A 23,064-nucleotide genomic window follows, 5' to 3' on the forward strand; every position below is an offset into this window, starting at 1 on the left:
TTGAGTTAATTAACAGTCGATCACACCTACATGGTGAAGCCTCCATAAAAATCCCTGAAATTGGGGGTTTAGAGAGCTTCTGGGTTGGTGAACACATCCATGTGCTGGGAGGGTGGTGCATCCCACCTCCACAGATACAGATGCTCCCACACTTGGGACCCTTTGGACCTCGCCCTTTGTAACTCTTCATCTGGCTGTTCATCTGTATCCTTTATCATGTCCTTTATTATATAACTGGTAAATGTAAGTGTTTCCCTGAGTTCTGTGAACAGCACAGCAAATTATTAAACCTGAAGTGGGGTCATGGAACCTCCGATTTATAGCCAAAGCAGAGAGAAGTGTGGGTAACCTTGGGACTCACTAATTGGGACTGGCGTTTGAAGCGTGGGCTGTCTTGTGGGACTGAGTCCTTAACATGGAGGATCTGATGTAAATTTCAGGTAGATATTTTCGGAATTGAATCGTAGGACACCCCTGGCTCATGTTGGAGAATTGGTTGGTGTGGGAAAAAACCCCCCACATATTTAGTGTCAGAAGGTTTGTGAGTAGAGTGTAAAGGAAACAGAACTTTTTCCTTTTTAGGGTGAGAATACTCCAAGCAGAGGAGTAAACACATGGAATGAGCTTGAGGCCTGTGTGAGGACCAGGAGAATTTCAGAGGCTGGGAGTAGGGTCTGTGTGGTGAGGTGTCCAGACAGAAGAGGCTGAAGAAGGAAGCAGGTCTTAATGTGAAGGTTGTTGGAGGCTAAGGAGCTTGCTTTTTAATCTCAAGCTGTTGGGACTTCCTTGGTGGCATAGTGGTTAAGAGTCCACCTGCTAATGGAGGGGACATGGGTTTGAGCTCTGGTCCGGGAAGATCCCATATGCCACAGAGCAACTAAGCCTGTGCGCCACAACTACTGAGCCTGCGCTCTAGAGCCTGTGAGCCACAACGAGTGAGCCCGTGCGCCACAACTACTGAAGCCCACACGCCTAGAGCCCGTGCTCCGCGACAAGAGAAGCCACCACAGTGAGAAGCCCGCACAACACAACAAAGAGTAGCCCCTGCTGGCCGCAACTAGAGGAAGCCCATGCGCAGCAATGAAGACCCAACGAAGCCAAAAACCAACCAACCAACCAACCAAACAAACAAAATCTCAAGCTGTTATTGGCTGTTAGCAAGGCACTGACAGCGTCGGGTCTGTGTGTTGGCAAAAGCCCTTTGGCTGAAGCATATGGCGAATGGATGGGGGTGGGACCGACTCAGGCAGGGGTAGGCAAACCATGGCCTGTGGGTCTGTATCCCCTGTGAGCTAAGAATGGATTTTGCATTTTTAAATAGTTGAAAAGCAAATCAAAAGAATAGTAATATTTTGTGTCATAGGAAAACTATATGAAATTCAAATCTCAGTGAAATTCAAATCAAGTTTTACTGGAACACAGCCACGTTCATTTACCTATGTGTTGTTCATGGCTGCTTTTGACCCTAACGGCACAGGTGTGACAGAGACTGTATAACATACAAGTACCTAAAAAAATACGCTTCATTTTGCCTCTTGGCTCACAGACCCTCGAATACTTACTATCTGGCCTTTTATGGAAAAAAATTTGCTCACCCCTGAATTAAGTGATGATTAGCATTTCAGGCAAGAGGCCTGCATTAGGATAGTGACAGAGGGGAGCGGGGGGGATGGAGAAAACTGAATGAATTTGGGAAATATTCAGATTTCTGGGTTGAACACTGCATGAATGGTGGTGCTAGTCAGGCCAGAAATACCAAGATGAGGAGTGGAACGGGGGGGGGGGCAGAAGAAGTACGGGGCCAGGAGAGAAGAGTGAGAACCGTTTTCAGGCCGACTTTGTGTGAGAGTCTGATTCCTGGAGTTACAGTTTATGTGTGTGTCACCAAAGATGCTGAGAACAACAGCATCACCTCAAACTCTTTAGAGGCTGGAGGCCGGCGTGGGGCACCTGGCATTCAAAAGGCTTTTGTGCTGTAAAGGTGAGCAGGGGACTTCCCTGGTGGTGCAGTGGTTAAGAATCCGCCTGCCAGTGCAGGGGACACGGGTTCAAGCCCTGGTCCGGGGAGATCCCACATGCCACGGAGCAACTAAGCCCGGGCGCCACAACTACTGAGCCTGCGCTCTAGAGCCCGAGGGCCACAACTACTGAGCCCGCACGCCACAACTACTGAAGTCCATGCGCCTAGAGCCCACGCTCCACAACAAGAGAAGCCACCACAATGAGACGCCTGTGCACTGCAACGAAGAGTAGCCCCCGCTCTCCACAACTAGAGAAAACCCGTGCGTAGCAACGAAGACCCCATGCAGCCAAAAATAATTAAAAAAAAAAAAAAAAAAAAAAGGTGAGCAGCTACCTGGGAGAATTTACAGTTTGGTCAGCACCAGTTCTGGGAGAGGCCCAGGAGAATATGGCGCTGTCCGTAGATGCCAGTCTCTCCTCATCCATCTCCTAGTTGTCTGGGGAGGTTGACATACTGGACAGAGGTAGGGCCTGACTCAGAGTAGTATCAGCCAAGTGAGCTGATCCTTCGGGGACCTAGGGCTCCTGTTGAGGTGTGGAGGTAGGCGCTGAGATGGCCAAGACCATCTACTCTCTCATTTGGCCTGTTTTCCTTCCTGTTCTCTGGGAAGCCGTCCAGGCCGGTTCTAAGTGCCTCCTTTCTTGGCAGGGCTATTCCCTTGACTGCCTGCAGATGGCGCTAAAGCGACACGATGGGAATGGAGGGGTGGGGGCCGGCGGGAGGAGAAATACTCCTAAGTCGCCCGCCTCTCTAGGTCTGCTCCAGCCTGCTGGCCAGAGGAGGTGGCATTCACAAAACCACCCCATTCTTTCCCTACTTCCTGCTCTGGCACAAAACGCCCTTGTTTCTGGGGCAGATAAGTATTCCCTCAAGGCGGGAGGGGGTGCAGTGTTTGGGGTGGACGATGCCATGTCCAGCCATCCTCTCCTGTCGGGCTCCAGCCATCTCCTCCAACTTCTGGCCGCTGGCTCTGCAGGAATCTTGCTTCAGAGGCTTTCGGGGCAATGACGCCATCTCTGGGAAGCCTTCTTGGATTGCACACTCTCCCCCACCCCTATTCCTTTCTCCAAGCCCTGTATCTTCTCCCTGGGCTGGGGTGATGGGACTCTGGACTCTTTTAGAGGCCCAGGCTGGAGGAGAAGGGAAAGGTATGGACCTGAAAATGGACTTGGTGTCTGGCCTTCACCTGCGAGCAGCCTGGTTCTATAGTAAAAGCCACTGAGGTGCTTTTCCTACAGTCTCTCTCATCCTCTTAAGGCTCCTGGAGGGCTCCTTCCCCTTTCAGAGCTGAGGACCCTGAAAGTAAGAGACATGCCTGAAGGGAGGGGGCACGGGCCTGTGCCTGGGACAAGGGACACGTGACCTGCTAGCCCCATTCCTCACCCGAATACCAGCTTTGACCGCCCCCCCCCCCCGCAACTCCTGGCCTCCAGTAGAGGTCAAGCCAGTCTGATTCCAACACCCCCACTCTCCCAATACTGCTTGGCTCCCTCAGTCTCCCCTGCAACCCCTCATCCGTGTCCCAGGACCAATGCCTTCAACACAGGGCAGGGCATTTAACATGAAAGGGGGGCTCAGGTCTAAGCGGTGGCCAGGGAGGGACCCTCTCAGGGTCTTGATCTGACAACCCAGGAAGCTGTGCTGTGGGAGAGGGGGATGGGCTTTGTGTCCTACAGTCATTCTCCACAGTGCTGTGTACCTGGCAGCCCTGGGCTGGGCTGTCCTGTCCACCTCTCGAGTGGATTACCCCCGCCCATAGCGTCGGAAGCTTCCTTTTCAAAGGGTTCTGGGAGTCCTGACAGCTGTGTGTGGGGTGAATCTTCACTCTCTCTCTCCGTAAGGGTTTAGCCCCACCTGGGACCTCATTCCTCTAGGCCAGCATTTCTCAAACTTTAGCCTGCATCACAATCACCTGGACGGCTTGCTGAAACAGATGGCTCGGATCCACCCCTAGAGTTTCTGATTCAGTAAATCTGGGGTGACCCTGAGAACTTATACATCTAATGATCTCCCAGGTGATACTGATGCTACTGGACAGGAGCACTGTGCACTGAAGGATTAACTCAGCAGGTCTGAGTTGTCCAAACACCGCACATTCCAAAGAAAGGTTTGGCCCTTGCCTGGCTCCTGGGAGACAGCCCCGAAACCCTTGGAATATCTTGCCTGGTAAGAGTGTCTTTGCTTATCTGGGGGCCATGGGCCTCTCGGTATCAGTTTAGCCTCTGGAGGGGCTGGAGACTAATAAGGTCAGCTATGTGGGTGGTCAGGAGCCTCCATTAAACACTGGACAGCAAGACTTGGCTCAGCTTTGCTGGTTGGCAATACTTCATGCAGCTGGAAACTTTGTTTCCTGGTTGGTGACTCGTTGCTGCTGGGAGAGTTCAGTGCTGTCCCCACAACTCCACTGGGAGGGGACAGTAGAAGCTTGCAGCTGGTCTCTCCTGGACTCTGCCTGTGCACCTTCATCCCTTGGTGACTCTACTTTGCATCTTTCACTGTAGTAAAATATAACCACTCAGCAACTTTGCTTCCGGGAGACAGCTCTGCCCACCGCAGCCCTACTCACCTGAGCCGGGGGCCCTAGGTGCTGGGCCCACAGGTTTCAATAGATCCAGCCACTCTGTGCTGCCCCTCCTGAGACCACTCTCAGGGCAGTGACCCATTTCTTACGGTGCTTGGACCCTGCCTGCCCCATCCTGCCCTGGTTTAAGACCAGGTCCTCGAGGGAATTCCCTGGTGGTCCAGTGGTTAGGACTCCTCGCTTCCACTGCAGGGGGCATGAGTTCCATCCCTGTGGGGAACTAAGATCCCGCAAGCTTCGAGGTGCGGCCAAATTAAAAAAAAAAAAAAAAAAAAAAAGAGCCAACACAGGGAAGAAGGCCCCTTAGCGCCCGCTGGTTATGTGGCTTTATTCACAGACTCAGCACTTGCTGAGGTCAGGAGGAAAGAACATTTGGGACCAGGCTGGGCCTGGAGATAAGGGCGCCTGGGAGGCCATGCACGGGTCGGATTGGGGAGCTCACAGGAGAGAACCTGTTGGCTGGGCCAGGCCGGTGTGGGGTGGGGCCGGAGGCAGGCAGCATGCGGGAGGCCTGGCTAGATCTGATGGAACAGATCTATCCAGGTGGCGTCTGTGAGCCAGGGAGGGAGGGAGGGACTGAGGGTTTCTCTGGGGCAGGGGGTATAGGTGTGGGGCTGGACAGCAGGCACCCCTGCCCCTCACTCCCAGGGACATGACACAGTGGGACAGTCGGGACACCTGGCACCTGGTCCTGCTGCTGCCTCGGGACTTGGGCGGGGTGACTAACCATGCTGGTCCCCTCTGGTGTCATTGTCCTGCTGATGCTTGGACATTTGCCTTGGGGGTGACCCACCTAGGGACACTCTGGGGACACGTGTAGAGAGGCTGGATAATCCCGGAGAGTGTGCCTAGGGCCCAGCAGAGTGGGCTGTGCCTGGGGAGGGAGGGGGTCCCCGGGGAGGGCGGGGGATGCTCCCTTTGAGCCAGGCTTCTGTCTCAGTGGTCGGTGTCAGTTCCCTGCTGGCAGGGGGTGCTGTCTCCCGCTCAATCCAGGCCAGCCCCCGGGCCAAGGATGACTGCACGGTTAAACCTCCTCTCTCCTGGCCCGCACTGCTGGCCCTGGACGGACTTCCTGTCTAAACACAAACAAGGAAGCCAAAGCCCGGATCCTCCTCCTGGGCTTTCTTCCTGGTGAAGGGCCCATTCCCACCCAGCAGGGAACAGAAAAACCAGTTCCCCGGGTGCCCCTCCCTGCCTGGGAACAGCAAAATTTGGAAAGTTGGCAGGGTCTCCCTGGGCTGTGCAGGAAGGTGACCTAGGGGCCTGGGAAGGCTGGTGGGGCCTGAGCAGGGCCCTGGGTCTGAGGTCACGGCGCCTGCCCGCTTTCCACCGGGGCCTGGGGTGGAGGGACGCAGGCGAGGGGCCATCAGCATTGGCGGGAGGGGGTGCGGTGCACAGAGCCGGGGCGCTTGGGGATCTTGCGCCAGCGACGCTTGTCCCAGCGGCAGAGCAGCAGCAGGCGGAAGGTGTCCCGGAAGGCTTTGTTGCAGAGCGCATAGCACATGGGGTTGATGGTGCTGTTGACGTAGCACAGCCAGTAGCCCAGCTCCCACAGGGTCTCGGGAACACAGTCCTTGCAGAAAGTGGACACCAGCACCATGATGTTGTACGGTGTCCAGGTGAGGATGAAGGCCAGCAGGATGGCGCTCAGGGTCCGAGCCGCCTTCTTCTCCTTGACCAGCGAGAAGGTCTTCCGCTTGGCCAGCTGCTCCTTCCCGCGGGGCTTTTGGCCCTTGCCCGCTCGCTCACGCCCCTTCCGGGTCGGCCTCTTGACCGTATTCGGGGAGCTCCGGGGCGGCTGCTTGGCGGGGGCCTGCGCCCCGGGGTCCACCATGGGCATCTTGATCACCACCTCAGAGCCGGGCTCCTCACCCTCCGAGGACGTGAGGGACTCCATGGAGGCTTCATCCTCCTCCTCCTCCTCTTTCCAGCTGTAGGCCTGGAGTAGCCGGGGGGCCCGGCAGCAGCGGCAGCAGCGCCCTGGAGGGGTCTCCGGGGAGCCCTCAGCCCCTGGCTGGGACCTCTCTGAGCTGCTGCTGCTGCCGCCCCCCTTCCCCGGCGTCTCGGAGCCCTGCAGGGCTGCCAGCTCCCGGGCCCGGTTCTCTGTCTCCCGGTAGATGCGCCAGTAGAGCGTGCACATGACCGTGACAGGGAGGTAGAAGGCAGCCATGGCTGTGCCAAAGGTGATGATGGGCTGGGAGAGGAACTGGATGTAGCACTGCCCGGCCAGCACCGTCCGCTCCCCTACCAGGTACTGCCAGAAGAGGATGGCTGGGGCCCAGAGGACGAAAGAAACCAGCCAGGCCAGGCCGATCATCAGGGCCGCCCGGCGGGGTGTGCGCTTGGCGCGGTAGCTCAGGGGCCGGGTCACGGAGAAGTAGCGGTCAAAGCTGATGAGCAGCAGGTTCATGACCGAGGCGTTGCTGGCCACGTAGTCCAGGGCCAGCCAGAGGTCGCAGGCCAGTGTGCCCAGAGCCCAGTGGCCCATGAGCAGATACGTGGTGTAGAGGTTCATGGAGAAGGTGCCAATGATGAGGTCGGCACAGGCCAGGCTCAGCAGGAAGTAGTTGTTGACCGTCTTGAGCTCTGTGTTGACCTTGAAGGAGATGAGTACCAGCAGGTTGCCGGTCACCGTGGCCAGTGACAGGAGGCCCGTGGTGATTCCAATGAAGGCCACTTGCCAGGGACCCTTTCCCGGTGCCAGGACGGTGATGTTGGGGCTGACGGCGGGTGGGGCTGAGGTATTCATGGTGGCTGGGCGGGGTGGATGGGGGACAGCCCCTTCCTCTAGTCACAGTACGGGCCTTCCTTGGGGGCGATCATCACCTGAAAAGAGAGGACACGGGCTTGGGTTGGGCTGCTGGACGTCTCCCAGAGTCCAGAGTGGAAGGTGCTGGGAGCAAAGCCTCTGCCCTCTCAGAGCTGCAGGCCAGACAGCGTCACAGCGCCCTTACTGGTGCCCACGCCCGGTCACGTAGAATGCACTTTCCCAGCCTTGAATGGATTTGTCAGCAGCACAGGGGGAGGGGGATGGCTTTGGAGTCCAGAGATCTGAGTCCTCGTTCCCACTTCACCATTCAGACTCCGAGCCTCAATTGTCTCATCGGGACGTCGCTACTAATGCTTGTCTTGCTCATGTGGCAGGAGCGGGAAGACTCGCTTTGTATACAGGACTGCCAAATTTTCAAAGCATTTCACTCAATTTTATTAAAGCTCTCATTTACTGAGTAGTTACTACATGCCAGAAGCAGTGCTAAGCACTTAACTGAATTACCTAATTTCATTGTTGAACATTTGTAGGAGGAGGTCTCTTATGGTCCCCATTTCATTGAGGCAACCGTGGCTCCGAGCAACTCCAAGACCTGGCCGTGGCGACACAGGTGGTGAGTGTGATCAGAACCCACTTCCCTCGCTCACTCTCGGAGCACGTGAAGATCTGGTGGGATTCTTCCATCAAATAAGGAGAGATGGGAAGGCAGGGGAGGGCTCCAGAGAAGAGAGGGGAAAGACATGAGAGCAGAGGGGTGCTGTGTGTGTGCGCCTGCGTGTGTGTGCTTGTGCGCGGTTTGGGGCTGGATCGGACCCTCTGTGGGGGCAGCAGGGGACGTTGTGCTGGGCCCGGACACTTGTCGGTGGTTGACAATCAAGAGTAAAAGCAGGCAGCAGGGGCAAGGGCATCAGCTGCCAGACAAGCGGGGGTCTGGCCCCAGATGAGGCGTGGGAGGACTCCTCTACCACCCCACTCAGTTCCTGGGCCCCAGCTGAGTGGAGGGCAGCAAGGGGAACCAGAAGATGCCCCAGACTTTTCCTGAAGCTGGAGTCCAGCTCAGACACTAAGGGTGGGAAGAGAGAAAAGCCACAGCTCTTAGTGACTACTGGCCGGGCAGAGGCCTCCACCGCTCAGCCACGGCCTTGCTGCTGTATGTTTCGGCTGCTTCCTCCCTGTTCTGGGCTTCAGGCAACCTTCTGTTTGTTGAAGAGATTGGGGTCTCCTCCTACCTGCAGCTGTGGCTTCAGGGGCTGTATTGTTGGAAAAATTCCAAGGGAGAGACGTTGGGCAGGGGCCCAGCAAGCCCTGGTGTTTCTTGGGACCTGGTCTGCGACAGAGAGACTAGCGTCTGTGAGGGGGTCCCTGCATGATGGATGCCTCGGTGGTGTGTGACTTGGGTGTACTGGCAGTGTGTGTGACAGCGACTCTCAGCGTGAATTCAGAGTGTGACAGAACAAGCAAGAAAAGCTGTGGCTGTCAGTGCTTGTGTGTCTGGGACAATTTGCACGTGAGGGGGCACAGGTGACATCCCGGTTGAAGGACCCAGACTCTGGAGTCAGACTGTCCGCATTCGAATCCAGGCTACACTACGTACTGGGTGTGTGGTCTCCGCTAGCGATGTAACTGCTATGTGCCTCGGTTTCCTCAACTGACAAACGGGGATAATGTTAGTCTCTAGCTAATACATCGAGGAATTATTGCGAGGCTTAAAGCGTCAATAGATGTAAAGTACTTAGAACAGCCCTGGTCCATGGTAAGCACTAAGTTCCCATTGACTCTTAGCACGGGTAGTAACGAGGGCTCCCTCCTGCCTAGAAGTGTCTGCTTCTTTGATTAAAAATTTCTAATACTATGGGGAATTGCCTGGCGGTCCAGTGGTTAGGGCTCTGAACTTCCACTGCAGGGGGCATGGGTTCGATCCCTGGTCGGGGAACTAAGATCCCGAAAGCCGAGTGGCACAGCCAGAAGAAAAAAAAAATCTCATACTGGAAAAAAAAAAAATCTAATACTGGGACAACAGCAACTAATAATACCGGTCATTGCTGTTATTTAGCGTCCCTGAGGGCCAGTCGCCGCTCAGAGTACTTATGTGCCGTATCTCACTTAACCTTAATGGGGAACCTATGACCTAGGGGTTGTTTTTCTCTCCATCTTACAGATGAAGAAACTGAGGCTGAGAAAAGCATGAGAATATGCACAAGATCACACAGCTAAGGTAGGAACCAGGATTGGAGCCCAAGCAGTATGTTCCAATGAAACTTTATTTATAAAAACTGATGGTCGGCCTGGGGGCCATAGTTTGCCAATTTGAACTAAGAAATATTACATTAAAATATGATTTATCTTGCTTACTGAGTTTTGTTGCATCCTCTTCCCTTAACCAAAGTCAGGCGCTGGGCGGGAGGCTGAGATCAGACTGCGGGCGCTGGGGCTTTTCCCCATGAGGCCGCTGGTGGAAACCACCCTTGACAAGGTGACTCTGAACAACTCTTGTCCCTTTGATCTTCTGGACTCAGTGCTGTCTGTGCCCATTGCAGAAATCGAGCAACTGAGGCCCAGAGAAAACAGGGAAGAAGGCATTGTGTAGCTCAAGGTCTCCTGACTCCTAGACTGGGTGCTGCCTCACCCCCCAACCCCTGGGTGCCCTGGCGCAGCTCTGTAGCCCCCAGTGGCTTCCTGGGCCAAGATGTGCAAAGGCTGGGTCAGAAGAGGAGCTTGAGGGCGTGAGAGGCTGTACCCTCCGCAGCTGTAGGGGCCTCCCGTCTGTCTGGGCATGTTGTGGCCAGCCAAGCGTTCTGCCATTGTACTTGGCCCTTATGCCACAGCAGGGCTAGGACTAGGGCAGGGGGAGTGAGGCACTTGCCTTGGGTGCAAAATTTAAGGAGATGCCCCAAACTCAGCCAGTCAAGAAAATAACATTTTAATGCAATATTTAAAGAATAGAAATCAATGCAAAACATCCATCATGAACACAATTTTAAGCCAAGACAGGATCTAACCCCGCACTTGCACAAACACCCCTATCACCCATACCTCGCACTAATCCTGGCCCTGGTTCTGACAAAACTTGATTTACAAAAGCAGACCACCTGTGGGCTGTAGTTTGCTATTTGATTTTTAAAAATATTACATTACAATATTATTTATCTTGACTAGTGAGGTATTTTTGTGAGCCCCCCACCTTGGAATTTTGCTCCAAGGCGAGTACCTCACTTGCCTCACCCTAATTCCTGCATTGCGGGCCACAGCCCTAGGTCTGAATCTCCAAGCTGTCCCTTCCTAGCTGTGCGATCATCGGCAACAACTTACCCTTTCCTTCCCTGCAGCCCTGCATCCCTGAGCTGTTGGGGATAATAGTATCCAAAGTGCCTGGCACTGAAATGACACTCAGTCAGAGGCCTCTGTTATTATTCCCATCCCCTCATTCCGATCCACTGCTCAGCGAACTCTCACCTGCCCCTCTTCCCCTCCAGACCCCAGGCACAGCCCCTCTCTGGTCCCCAGACTGCTCATTTGTACAGTGGAGGAGTTGGACCAGGCTGACATCTGGGGAGATTTTACAGGCTCCTGAAACCAAGATCTCAAGATGGCTCGAGAGCATCAAGATCTCAAAATAGCTTGAAAAATAGCCAAGAATACCCTCATCTGTGAAATGGACCACATCCCAGAGGTGAGGCTGCAGAGGCTGAAGCCTCCCTTGGCTTCTCTCAGCCCGGAACCTGCAGGCTCCAATGCTTGCACTCTCTCCGCTTGGCGGACCCTCTCTGCCCCACCTATGGGCTCCCATCGGGGACAGCTCGGGGAAGGAGAAAGGCAGAAGTTCTGGGGAACTGGACCCTGGTTCTTGCCACCCCCTGGACCTTCTGAGCCCCTGAGATTCAGCCCAAGAACAGGGCTGTCAATGACTCTGCCCTTCCTCCACCATCAGAAGTGGGAGTCCTCCCCCAAACCCCTCTTGGACAGTAATTTGCTCCAGAGAAGGTTCCTGCTCTGGTCCTTGCTGTGTGACCTTGGGTGAGTCTCCTGAACTCCTTACTGGGGACAGTCCTCTGCCTCTTCAAGGCTACTGAAGGGTCAGCGAGTTGATGGCTGAGGAGGAACATGGCTTCCAGTGATTGTGGCTGATTCCCCTGCAGGGACGAGCTCTGGGCTGAAAGTCAGCGTGCCAGGGTTCAGCCGCAGCTCCAGAATTTCTACGAAGGAGGGGCTTAGGGTTAGCCATCTGGTTGAAAGGGGGGCTGGAAGCTGTATTTGCATAGCATATTCTGTGAAAACATCCATGGGGTTGGGGGAGTTGGTAAATGAGGATTGCAGGGCCTGGGCGGGAGACTCCTCAAGGAAGTCCTTGCACTGCCTCTGCTTCAAGCCCCATCTCTGCTCTTGTCTTGCTGTGTGACCTTGGGCAAGTGATTGTCCTGACCCGGTCACCCTCCTGTAGGATGAGTGTTTGTATGTGAGGGTGTGTGCGTTGCTGAGTGAGAATAAGAAATGATGAGGGTGAGTCTTTGTGAGGATGGGTTGGGACTCATCCTCTGAGGGTGTCTGGGGTACAGGAAGGTGGAAAGGAAGCAGGAAGTGCTTTTCTGCCCAGGGCTGTGGCTTCCTGATGAAGGTTGTTGGGAGATTTTAATAATATTATTAATATTCTCACAGCAACTAATATTTGCCGACTGCTTACTATAACCAGACATGGCTCTAAGCATTACATACATGATTTAATTGACCTGTTAGAAACCCTTGGGAAGTAGGTTCTATTATCTTCAATTTGCAAAAGGGGCAATGAGGTTTTCAGATCTTACGAACCTGACAGCTCATCAGTGATGCAGTCAGGATTTGGACCCAGGTAGTCTGCCTCTGGGGCTAACCTCTTGGGCCCCTACTCTAAACTGCTGTGGGGATTGGGGGGTGCAAAGCCTCCTTGCCCACTTTGACTAGCTAGATTGGCCAAACCCTAGTTTGAGTCAGTCAATAGCGAGGAATCAGTCCTTCCTTTAGAATCTGGGCTGTGTGTGTGTTCAGCTCTCTGGGTGATGTATGATCACAGTGCTGTGGGAAGGGGGTGGTCCAGCTGTAGCTCTTTGCTCGGCACACATCAGTTGCTCAGTAAATGTCTGTGGAATAAATCCATGAATGTGTACACGGAATTCTGATTGGCTTTAGGAGTTCGCGCATGAGGATGAGCCTGCAGCGGCGGGGGTGAGGGGATGGCGGTTTGAACTGGCTGCAGAGTGTGGTCTCTCTGCTCTGTCCAGTTCCTGCATCCCTTCACCTGCCAGGTACCTGTCCCCTCGGTGAGGCCCTACCTGGCTTGAGAGCAAAATACCCAAGAACATCCTTATCTGTAAAATGGACCAAGGAAACCCTGCCTCACCTGCTGCAGGGAAGTCGAGTGAGGTAACAGGACAGGCTCGGGCATGGGATGGCGCCTGTCAGCGTTGGGGAGGAAAACATCAGCCTGGGCTCAAAGAGTTAAGGGATGAGCTCAGAGCCTCTAGCAGAGCAGGCCAGACTGTTGACCGCCAGCATCCTGGACCAATCCCCGGGGGCCGGGCATCTGGTTGGTGAGAGGAAGGGGGAGGGGAGAGATTGCTGGGGAGAGGGATTCCTGAACACTAGGGCTTCCTGAATCTTACCACTGGCCAAGGAGAGCAGAAGGGGAGGCAGAGAATGGGGGGGTGCTGGGGAGGAGATTCGGGAGGGGGGAGTGAAGCCATCTTGTGATTCTGGACGTGGAAGTCGGCAGAACCCTCCCTGGCTGGAGAGCACGGACAATATTGGGGAGAAGGAGGTACGAGGTGAGGGCTGTGGGGCTGGGCACCTGGGACCACACACGTGCATCGAGGGTGCTCCTCTGGCCAGGCCTCCGGACCCGTCCCTTCTGCTGGGGCCTTAACCCAGAAGCCAGCCTGTCAGAGGTGGCTCTCTCCCCCGGGGTTAATTTTTCTCTGAAGGTAGCACCATTAAAGGTGCATAAAACTTCCACCTCTGATGTCTGGCCTTGGAAAGGAAGGGGTGAACTGATACAATTTATCACCTTTTCAGGCTCAACAGTCACCACTGGGAGTGCCAACTAGCCCTGCGGAGGGCAGCAGCCATCAGTTAAATTTTCATAAACGCACGGCTGAACCGGAAGAGGAGCATCAGCCTTAGAATCAGTGCCACATACTCTCACTGTTGATGGACCTTAACCAGTTGCCCAACTTTAGCCAGACCACGTCGGAGCCTGGCAGTTAGCAGGCTGGGCCCTAGACCTCCCTCTGCCAGGTGGCATCACAAGTGCCCTGCCCCTCGTTCTACATGCCGCATGCCCCATGCTCTTCACTCCTTGCGCTCCCCTCCCCATTTCCTTTCTTGTCTCTCCCTCCCTCCCTCCCTCCTCCATCTTTCTAGGCATCACCATGGCATCACAGCAGAACGGAAACCTAGGGAGATATTCACCCACCTCTCCCCGCCCGCCCAGGAGCCCAAGCTCCCGTTCACAGAGCTCGCTGCTTCCCCCACCCTGGCATCCTGCTCAGGGAGGTAGGAGTTCAGCGCCGTGCTGAGGGTGAGAAGAATGGGGTCCAAGCCCCAGCTGCACCCCTAAATGTCCCTTCTGTGACCATGAGCCTGTCCCTTCCCCTTCCTCAGCCTCAGTCTCTCCATCTGTACGATGGGGAGGCTCCTTTTTAGTCTGATGTGACCTCTACCTACTCCCTTCTTGACACCCTTTGCACTTGGGAATCTAGTTCTCAGACCTCCAGGCCCCAGCCGAAGAGCCAAGAGTCACATCTTCTGCAGCCCCATTTCGTCATTTCCTCCCCTGCCTTCTGTAATGCAGTGGCGATCATGGCTTGCCTAGTGGCTGAGGTCAAGGGGCAGAGAACTAACTCGCACCTGACAGCTCAGTGAGCAGCTGATTTCTCAGGGGCAGGAGACTGTCCGGCTGCTTCCGGCCAGTTGGGCAGGAGACCCTGTGTCAGTCCACAGGTATGTTTTGTGGGAAGCAGTGAACCCCTGTCCACTGGCACCGATAACCCCCAGGCAGCATTTGTCTGAGTGACCCAACGAACGCCGCACAAGCCCTCCCCAGCTGCCAGCTCAGGAGCTGGCACTCTGCAAGAATCAGAGCTCCTGGCCTCCAGCCCATCCCCACATTGTACTCTGGGGGTCCTAGGATGGGTACCTGGCATGGGTCCCCAGTAGTAACTATGCATTACCTGGACTTAGGGTCGAGACCCGCCCTGCGGGAGCCCAAGGTGCTATGGACATAGGGAGGGCCCTCTGGGTGGTTGCACACATCAGGACCATGTTCCCTGGCTGGCATGGCCATCCATGTGCCCATATCCCCCAGGAGCCCGGGAGCTCTTGACCTGGTCTCCTGCTGGCTTCTGGCCCGGCACCCACCTTGGTATCCTGCTTGTCCATCGGGCCAGCAGCCTGATTCAGTCCATCTTGGAGGGGTTGAAGGTGGATGGGGGTGGTGGGATTCAGGGTTCCCTGAGGGAGGAGAGGAGGAGGTTCTGGGACTGGCACCCCAGTTTGGGGGGGTCAACTTCCCACAGGATCCTGGTGGCAAGGGCTACCCCCTGGCCCCCTGCCCTCCCCACTCTGTCCCTGGGATTTGGGGGTTCTGCCTGCTATGTGGCAACCTAATCCCTTCTGGGCTCCAGGTCCAGTTTCCTAAGGGGGTTTCCATCTCCTTTCCCAGCTGAATCCCAGAAAAACATTAGGTGTATCCACTCGAAGCCAGGAGATGGGGTACTTGGAGCAGCCAGTGTCCAAAGCTACAGAGCCCCCTTGGCCTCTAGAGCCCTCCCTGGCCCCCTCCTCTGTCTAGGGTCCATCCCCATTTCCTTCTGGTTCTGGTCCCTGCCTTGCTCAAGGACCCTGCTTCTCCTGCCCCCACCTCAGTGGAGCCCCTCCCAAATGTACTCACCATGGGGCTGGAGAGAGGTCTGAAGGTTCCTCAGCTCCACTGCCTCTCCGGGGGCCGACGGTGTCTCCAGGGACCCAAACACCTGGCTCCTGGGGGGAGCTGCGCCCTGTGCTGGCAGCCGGTGAAGCACAGCTAGTGATTGGCATGTCCCACCCCCTGGCACGCCAGCCTGGGTGGGGGGGAGGGAGGAAGAGAAAGAGAGGGAGGGAGAAAAGAGAGGAAAGGAAGGGAGGGGGAGCTGGAGGGAAGCCTCAGGCAGCGTCCGGGGTTGGACTGGGTCCTGGAGCGTGGCCCCCTTCTCCACTAGGGCACCAAATTCGAGCCCTGAGAGGGAGGGTGTAGGACATGAGGAAGATGAGCCCAGGAAGGGTAAAAGTCCAGAACGGGAGAGAAGGCAGATACAGGGAGACAAACACCCACACCCAATGCACACAGACTCGGCGGCACACACACACACACACACACACACACGTACACCCTCACAAAGGCATACTGTTTCCCGGGATCCTTCCCCCACCCAACCTTAGAGACCCCAACCCGCGTGCACCATGCCCCACCATACACACCCCGGCATTCGCATGCCTGTTTCCCTCCACATACGCCCTGCCCCCTGCACATGCCCACGCGCTCGCCCGCCCAGCCCCACACCCTGCTCTTCCTCCCTACTGTGAAGGAGCTAGATTCCTTCTGTTTGGATATGACACATTGGGCCTCACGTGAGAGGCTCCAACTTGGAACAGACCCAGAGGGCTGGCTCACCCGCCCGGGGCCGGACGGATGAGCCCGCGTGCCAGGCGGTGCGCTGATTTCTGTCCCTGCCACACAGCTGGGTGTGAGGGCACACGGGTGTCTGGTTTGCGGGGACGAGTGGGGGGCCGTATGCCTGCTCCACGCGTTGCTGAGTGCCCCGCACATGTGTGTCCCTGAGTCGCATGTCATCACGCAGCCGGTGTAAATGCAGGTGTCGCCCTCTGGGTCTGGAGCCAGGACGTGTGTGTGTCTGTATTCGGTGTGTGTCTGAGTGTTGCCCAACTGTGGAACTTGCTAATTCTGACAAGGGAGGCAGCCTCTACCACCCTGCCTGTTCCACCCCCAGCTTCCACTTGGAAGACAGACAGGCAGACAGACAGCTCTCCTCCCAGCTTGTCAAACTCTGTCTCCCCTGACTCCCACTCGGGGCTCACAGGTGTGCACCTGGCAAGTGATGAGCCTGCCCTTCCTCTCCACATCCCTTAGCCCAACTCCTCGGCCAGCAGCCCTCTCCCCCAGTCCAGTTTGGATCTCTCCGGATTTCTTCTCAGAGATAGAATCCCTGGGGGCCTTTAGCTATAGAGACCTGGGTCCTGCCCCACCCTCACCTGGCCCTTGAGACCTCCTGGGGAGCTGACGGTGGAGCAGACATGGGGAGGCTGCCGCTGGGCTGCTGGGCCTTTGCTTCACTGGGCCATGCTGAAGCCCTGGGATGGAAGGTAGGAAGGACCAGGATCAACTGTTATCCCCACGATGTAGATGAGAAAACCGAAGAGCAGAGGCGTGTTTAAAACGTGGTTGGCATGTGTCTGCACTCAGGTCCCTGGCTCTGAGCCCACGGCTCTGGAGTGGGTCAGGCAGTTGGGACCTGCCCCACCACTTGCCCCCTGCCCTTTCCCCCACCCAGCACCCCCTCTTAATCCTGATGCCTGAGGGTAAACTGGGGCTTCCTCAGGCTGGAGCCCAGTTGCCAAGGGAGTCCGGTGGAGCAGAAACTGGAGTCCCTGGGGCGTGGCCAGCAGCCATTATGCCAGTGGTGGGCACACGTGGCAGGTACATGTGGGGGCATCTCTGCTTCTCGAAGCCAGCTGAGGCAAGAGCAAGCGCCCAGTACCCCTCCCTTCTGAAGTCCAGGAGACGCTGCCGCTTGGAGAGGAATCTGAGCAACCCCCTCCCACCCCGGAGTCAGCTGGCGGGTCAGGGGTGGGTCAGAGCTCGGCCAGTCCCTGCCCGTGGCGCGGACTCCCGCTGCCCCTGCTGGGTTGTGCTCGGTTTGCGGCTGCGGCTTGTGCGCGCGGTGGGGCTGCGTGTACTTGTGCGCGTACACGTGGCTGAGTGTGTGGGTGTTAGGCCTCCACGCTCAACATCCATTTCCGAGTCTGAATCAGGCTCTCTCCTTGCCCCCTCCCCCCAGTCTCCTTGGTCTCCCTTCTCTTCTCCCACCGCCTCTGCACACGTCTCTTTAGAAATAAAAACACTTATTTTGTAGGCGGGAGAGGAGAGTGTCCAGCTTTCCCTTGCCTCCTCCTGAGCGCCCCTCTTGTCCCAAGAGGTTTTTTGCGCTTTAAGTCCGTGCAGCCGCGGAGGCAGGGGGATGACGCCCCCCGCCTCACCCCTGATTGCATGGCTGTTGAAGGCCCAGGCTTGGCTGGGTCCCCTTACCAGATGGGGAAACTGAGGCAGGAAGGGAGAAGGGAGGTAGGGCCGGGAGAAGCTCTCCCACCCGGCTCTCTCACCGCCCCCGCACCCGCGCCGGATTTAGCCGCAGGGAGGCTGGGAACATTGTCTTTATTTTAAGCCACCGAGTGCTGCACGAACGCGGCTGCTCCCGACAAAGGGCTCGGCTAAGCAGCGGCAGGCGGCGCACGTGGGGGTCCAGCCGCGCCCCCGCGCGCCCCCCAGCCGCCCTCGCGCGGCCCGGCCTGACCCCAGCCAGTTCTCTTTTCTCTCCGGCCGCGTGGGACCCCGGTTGGTACAGGACCCCTGGGCATCGGCTCCTGTCGGCTGCTGTTTTTGGTCGCTGGGCGGAGGGGGTCACTCCTTCAGGCCACCGAGGGAACACGGGGTCGCCCCGCGTGGCTGGACCCCTCTCTCAGCTTCCTCACGTGGGGGAAGAGAGAAGCTGCCTTGGGTGCGAATCCAGGTTTGCCTCTTCCCAGTGGAACCGCTCAGAGCAAGTTGGTGCCCCTCTCTACGACTGTTTTATCAGTGACGGCACTTAGAACTACTTTCGTGACAGCGCTGTTTGATCATTAGCTGCAGGTTAAACTTGGCACTGGCGTTTGCTACAAGTGAAAACCATTATCATCGTTATTCATAACTCGTATTGAGCACTTACTACGTGCCAGGCGCTGCTAAGGGCTCTTAATTCATTAACTAGTTTGTTTCTCACAACAGCTCTCTGGGGGAGGTTCTATTATTATTCCCATTTTACAGATGAATAGATGTACAAGCGGCGCGCATTCCCCGGGGGTTTCGTGTGGGGTGCGGTCAGTGCGCCTGGGGGCATCCTGGGACTGGGGTCGGGGTGGGAGCGTGGAGGCTGCAGTTTCAGGGATGCCAGAAACCTGTGACAGCATTTTTAAAAGGTCGGGGATCCCGTCTGAATGCCGCGCGGGGGTGGGGAAAGGAAGTGAGCGCGCTCATGCTGCGCACTCGCAGCCCCTCAATTTAACCCTCCCCCTCGGCTTGAACTCACTTTAGGACCTCAAACCCAGATAAACTTGCCGCTTCTCAGTGCTGCTTCCTCTGTTCTGGGAGAAGGAGGCGGGAGTGGGCTATCCTCTTGGCCCCCACCAGACCTATGAAGCTGAGCTGGTTGGTCCACAGTGCCCTCTGGAATGGGCCTGGGTTGGTGGTCTCACTTGCGATGGGAAGTGACCTCCATTCCGACCCCAGGAGGGAGGCAGCCCGTTGTCCTCAGGGCACCCTTCCTTGATCCGCCCCCATCCCACCCCCCACCGCCCAGCCCCCATTGCTTTAGGCCCTCAGTGTCGTTACCCTCTCGGTCTCATCTTCCCGACGGCGGGGATTCCGGGAGGGACTAATTCCCAGATTTAAAAGGAGAAACTAAAATCCAGGGCGGGGCTGCGGATAGAGCAGGCCTAGAAAGGGACCCCCGCAGTCCCTGCTGCCCGAAGGCCGGGACGAAAGTGGCCACAACAAAGGCATCATCTTGAACAGGAAATCGGAGTTTTCCGAGTCTAGTTCCGAAGTTAAGCCTCTTAGAAACAATCTCCCCTTCAACTCCCGGGCGCTTCACCTCCCCGGCCTGGCTCTGTGCTGGGAGCCTCGGGGCACGTGGAGAGCCCTCAAGAGCCCCGCTCCACCAGCCCCGAAGCCTCGAGGTCAGCTTCCGAAGAAAGGATGGGTTCGGGCGGCCCGGAGAGAGGCTCCTCCCGCGGCCTGAACCTGCGGGATGCTGCCTAGTCCTTATGGTGGGTGGGGCTGAGTTAACAGGACGCCCGGGGCCGGACGGTGGTTGGTGATCGCTGAGAACCGAGGCAAAGCATCCTGGACGAATCTCTGGATTCCGGCCGGCCGGACTGGGCCGCGGGGAGGAACTGTGTTCCCACAGGGCGCCGGTTAGCATTCTTTGTCCTGCCTATGAGGACAGGACCTCGGAGTCCAGGTCACTTGCTGCGGCCTAGGAGTTGGACGCAATGTGGACGTGCGGCCTGGATGGAGGAAAGGCGCACTTTTCCTCGCACTGTGGAGGCCCGTGCTTCTCGCTCAAATCTCAATGTCCAAAAACAGCTCGAAAAATCTGATTAACAGAGTCGACTTTGCTACGCTTGGTCAGTGGACATTGGGCACCCATGTTTCCCGCCACATGGTATAGGGGCCCCGGCCCAGCACTAGGACGACATGAGGCTGCTGGAGAGAAATCGTATGGAGCTTTGGACGGAAACTTCAGGCGGGATCCCGGCCCTGAGGTCCGGATGCCCAAGGCTTCTCCCAAACTCTCTGTAGCTGAGTCCGCGCGCCCAGGCAGTGACAGGGGAAGGCAGACCGATTTCGGGGTCCCCTGCCCCCGACCCAGCTAAATTTGCTTCTTTTCCTGATAACACTCCTCCCTCCGACTCCCGTGGGCGTGTACGCTTTGTCTTCGAGTTCCCCACCGAGGCGGAGACCGAAGCTCGAAGCCCGCGAAGGCGAGGAGTGGGACGGAGCCAGGCGAGTGGAGACGACGTCGGCTCCCTCTCCCACCAACCTCTCGGCGACAGCCTAGACCCCGCGCGGGCGCAGCACGTCCGTCGGTGGGCAGGGGGCTGCCTCTCACCCTTCCCGCCTGCCGCATCGCGGACCACCCAGGCTCGACTCGGGGTCCTCCCCTCAGGGCCGGCTGCCCGGGACGCTCGAGCGGTACCCACCACGCTCCGCACCTCCCGCAGCGCCCCCTAGCGGCCCGCCCAGCTCTGTGCCCGGGAAAGGGGCAGCGAGAGGCCGGGGTGCCAGGGGCTGGCGTGTGCCCGGTGCCGAGCGCCCCTTTTCCTTCGCAGGGAGAGAAATGATAGTACATATTCATCCTTCATGGCCTCCAGTGCGGACCTTTCGTTGGCAGGGGTGGGTAAAGGATGGTGCAGATCCAGCTCTAGGAAGAAATAGGAGCTGGCTTCCTTGCAGCGCTTGCTACTGGCTACCGCATTCGTAAACGCTTTCAGGAACTTTCTCATTTAATCCTCGTAACAACTCCATGCTATAGGCGCAGTTAGGATCTCCATTTGACAGAAAACTGAGGCCCAGAGAGGTTAGGTTAACTCATTCTGCCCTCCTGGCTCCTCCAGAGCTTGCAGGTTTTGCAGTCTAACTAGATGAGAACTCTTTAGGCCATTTATAAGGCAGAGGAGGACTGCCGGAACTTGCTAAGCCGGTGTCTCTCCCAGTCATTCATTCTGTTGTCCCATTTATTTAACAAACACATAGCCCCAACTGTGTGTGGGCACCGTTCTCAGTGTTTTACATGTTTACACTAATTTAATTTTCATAGCAACCCGAGGAAGTAGGTAGAATTATTACCCCCGTTTTATAGATGAGGAAACTGAGGCACTGAGAGGTTCTGTAATCTGTCAAGGTCAAATGGCTAGTAAGTCCCAGAGCTAGGCAGTTGATTCCCTATCATTGCTTTTGCCCCTATCCTAAAGATCCCCCAAATGTCAATGTCGGTGTACCCACATCTCTCCTTTCCTCCTCACCCATATCCCTGGACTGTGGGGCAACCAGGCTTTCTGCCAGGGTCTAACACGACCCTGGTTCCATGGCCCCCCCTTCCCCGCCCCCTTGGCGCCTCCTGCCAGCCCCAGCGCCAAAGGAGGCCTGACCAAGGCAGGGATTGATGAGTTTGAGTGGACCTCGGAGGCCGCCTGTTTACTCCACCGCCGGCACACGCTGTGATTAACGGTGCACAATCGAGTTAGGGCCCGTAGCTCCAGGGCTGAGGCCAGGGTGGGGGAGGGGCCTGCTGGCTGGAGCTGCCTTTCCCTCGGGCACATCGGTGGTTTGCTTGAAGCTGGAGTCCCCTGGGGAGATGGAGAAAGGGATGTGCCCAGCCAGCAGGGGTAGGGAGCACACAGCCCTCAGCGGTGGGGGACCCAACTTCCCCACCCTTCTTCCCCTTCCCACAGAGGACCAGAGACTCAGAAAGGGAGGGATTGGGTGCATAGCAGAGGAAGGAAGCCCTTGTCTGAAGGGAGACCTCCCAACAGAAAATGGCGGCAGTGCAGGGAGGGAGGGAGGAAGCCGGGCTGGGTCTGGGTTTTGGATGGTGGGAAGCAGCCTTGCTTGGGCCTCAAGCTGCCTCACTTCTGGGGTGAGTATTTATCTTTGTGTTTTTCTCCCAGGGATGTGAACCTCTTCCTTGAGCACATGCTCAGCCTGCTCTAGCTTTCCTGCTGCCAACAGCCAGTGGGCTGACTCTGCAAACCACCTGGGGTGGGGGGGAGACAGGAATAAAAGCCCACTCCAGTTCAGCCCTCCTCCTGGGGATCTTTTGCTCCCTTGCCCTACATTCCAGGGATAGGCCTCCAGAGCTGTCAACCAGCAGTCCCTGTTTAAAAACCACACAGTGCAGCCTATAACATATCCTACTTCCTCCAGATTGATAATGCAGCCCCATCCTGAGGGAACAGTGTGGAATCTATGCCCAGCACTGTGTTCAACACTGGGGAGGGAACAGGAGAACCCAGAACCCAGAAGCCGTGGGGTTGGTGAACGAGCTGAGGAGATAAAATGATCCTGAGAAAGGTGCCAGGACAGATCAGAGTCCATGAACTTCCTAAGAATAGGAAAAAAGGTGAAGAAAGGTAGAGGGATGGTCAGTGGGAGCTGGCCCTAGTGGGGCGAGTGTAGGCCTGGCTGGGGAGGATGATCTGGTTCCAGAGTTGTCAGGGTACCAGACTGAGTCAGGTTGGGGGCCCAATCTAGACCTTGTGGGAGAGAAATAGCCATGGCCCCTCTCCCAGCCTCAGTCTACCTATCCATAAATGGAACTGAGGGCAAAGGCAAAGAGGGACTCGATGCACTAGATGGTCCCAGAGGACCTTCCCAGCTCTGATGTTCTTTGAAAATGGGACACCTGGGGTTTTACTCAGCGCTGCCTCTCCTGGTCATGAAACCTTGGGCACAGTACTCTCCTCCTCTGAGCTTTGGTTTCCTGGAAGTCAAATGGGAGGCTAGTCTACTGTTCCTCAAAGTCTATGTTGCAGGACATTAGTAGGTGTAAGTTATAAGAAAAAAGACTTCCATGATAAAATAGAAAATTAATTAGGCTTTCTTTACTGTAGGAACCTATCAGAACCTTTAAGTGGCAAATGTACACTAAAAATCTCTGAGAGGCAGAGGGAACATGCAGTTTTCCAAACTTACTTCACCACAGAACCATTTTTCTGTAGAGCATATTTTAGGACTGCCATCTGAGGAACATACTTGACTCACTCTGGACTAGCTTATCTAGAAACCCTCCAGCCCCAGTATGTGATCATTTTAGGCATTCCCTCCATCTTTCAGTCCCCTGGACTCCTGGC

At 56.4% G+C, this 23,064-nt stretch overlaps 1 protein-coding gene across 1 annotated transcript; it reads right to left on the reverse strand.

Moving 5' to 3' along the window:
• Nucleotides 1–5,970: 5,970 nt before the first annotated feature.
• On the reverse strand, nt 5,971–15,468 carry CHRM1 (cholinergic receptor muscarinic 1; the record flags this gene model as incomplete). The annotated part of the gene is made up of 2 exons (XM_081239311.1): nt 15,293–15,468; nt 5,971–7,430 (listed from the first exon to the last, which is right to left on the reverse strand). Exon 2 carries the CDS (start codon nt 7,351–7,353, stop codon nt 5,971–5,973), a length of 1,383 nt encoding a protein of 460 aa, XP_081095437.1. The 5' UTR covers nt 7,354–7,430; nt 15,293–15,468.
• Nucleotides 15,469–23,064: the final 7,596 nt, after the last annotated feature.

This window comes from Mesoplodon bidens (genome assembly GCF_964165515.1).
Source record: "Mesoplodon bidens genome assembly, chromosome: 7".
Taxonomy (NCBI): Eukaryota; Metazoa; Chordata; class Mammalia; order Artiodactyla; family Ziphiidae; genus Mesoplodon; species Mesoplodon bidens.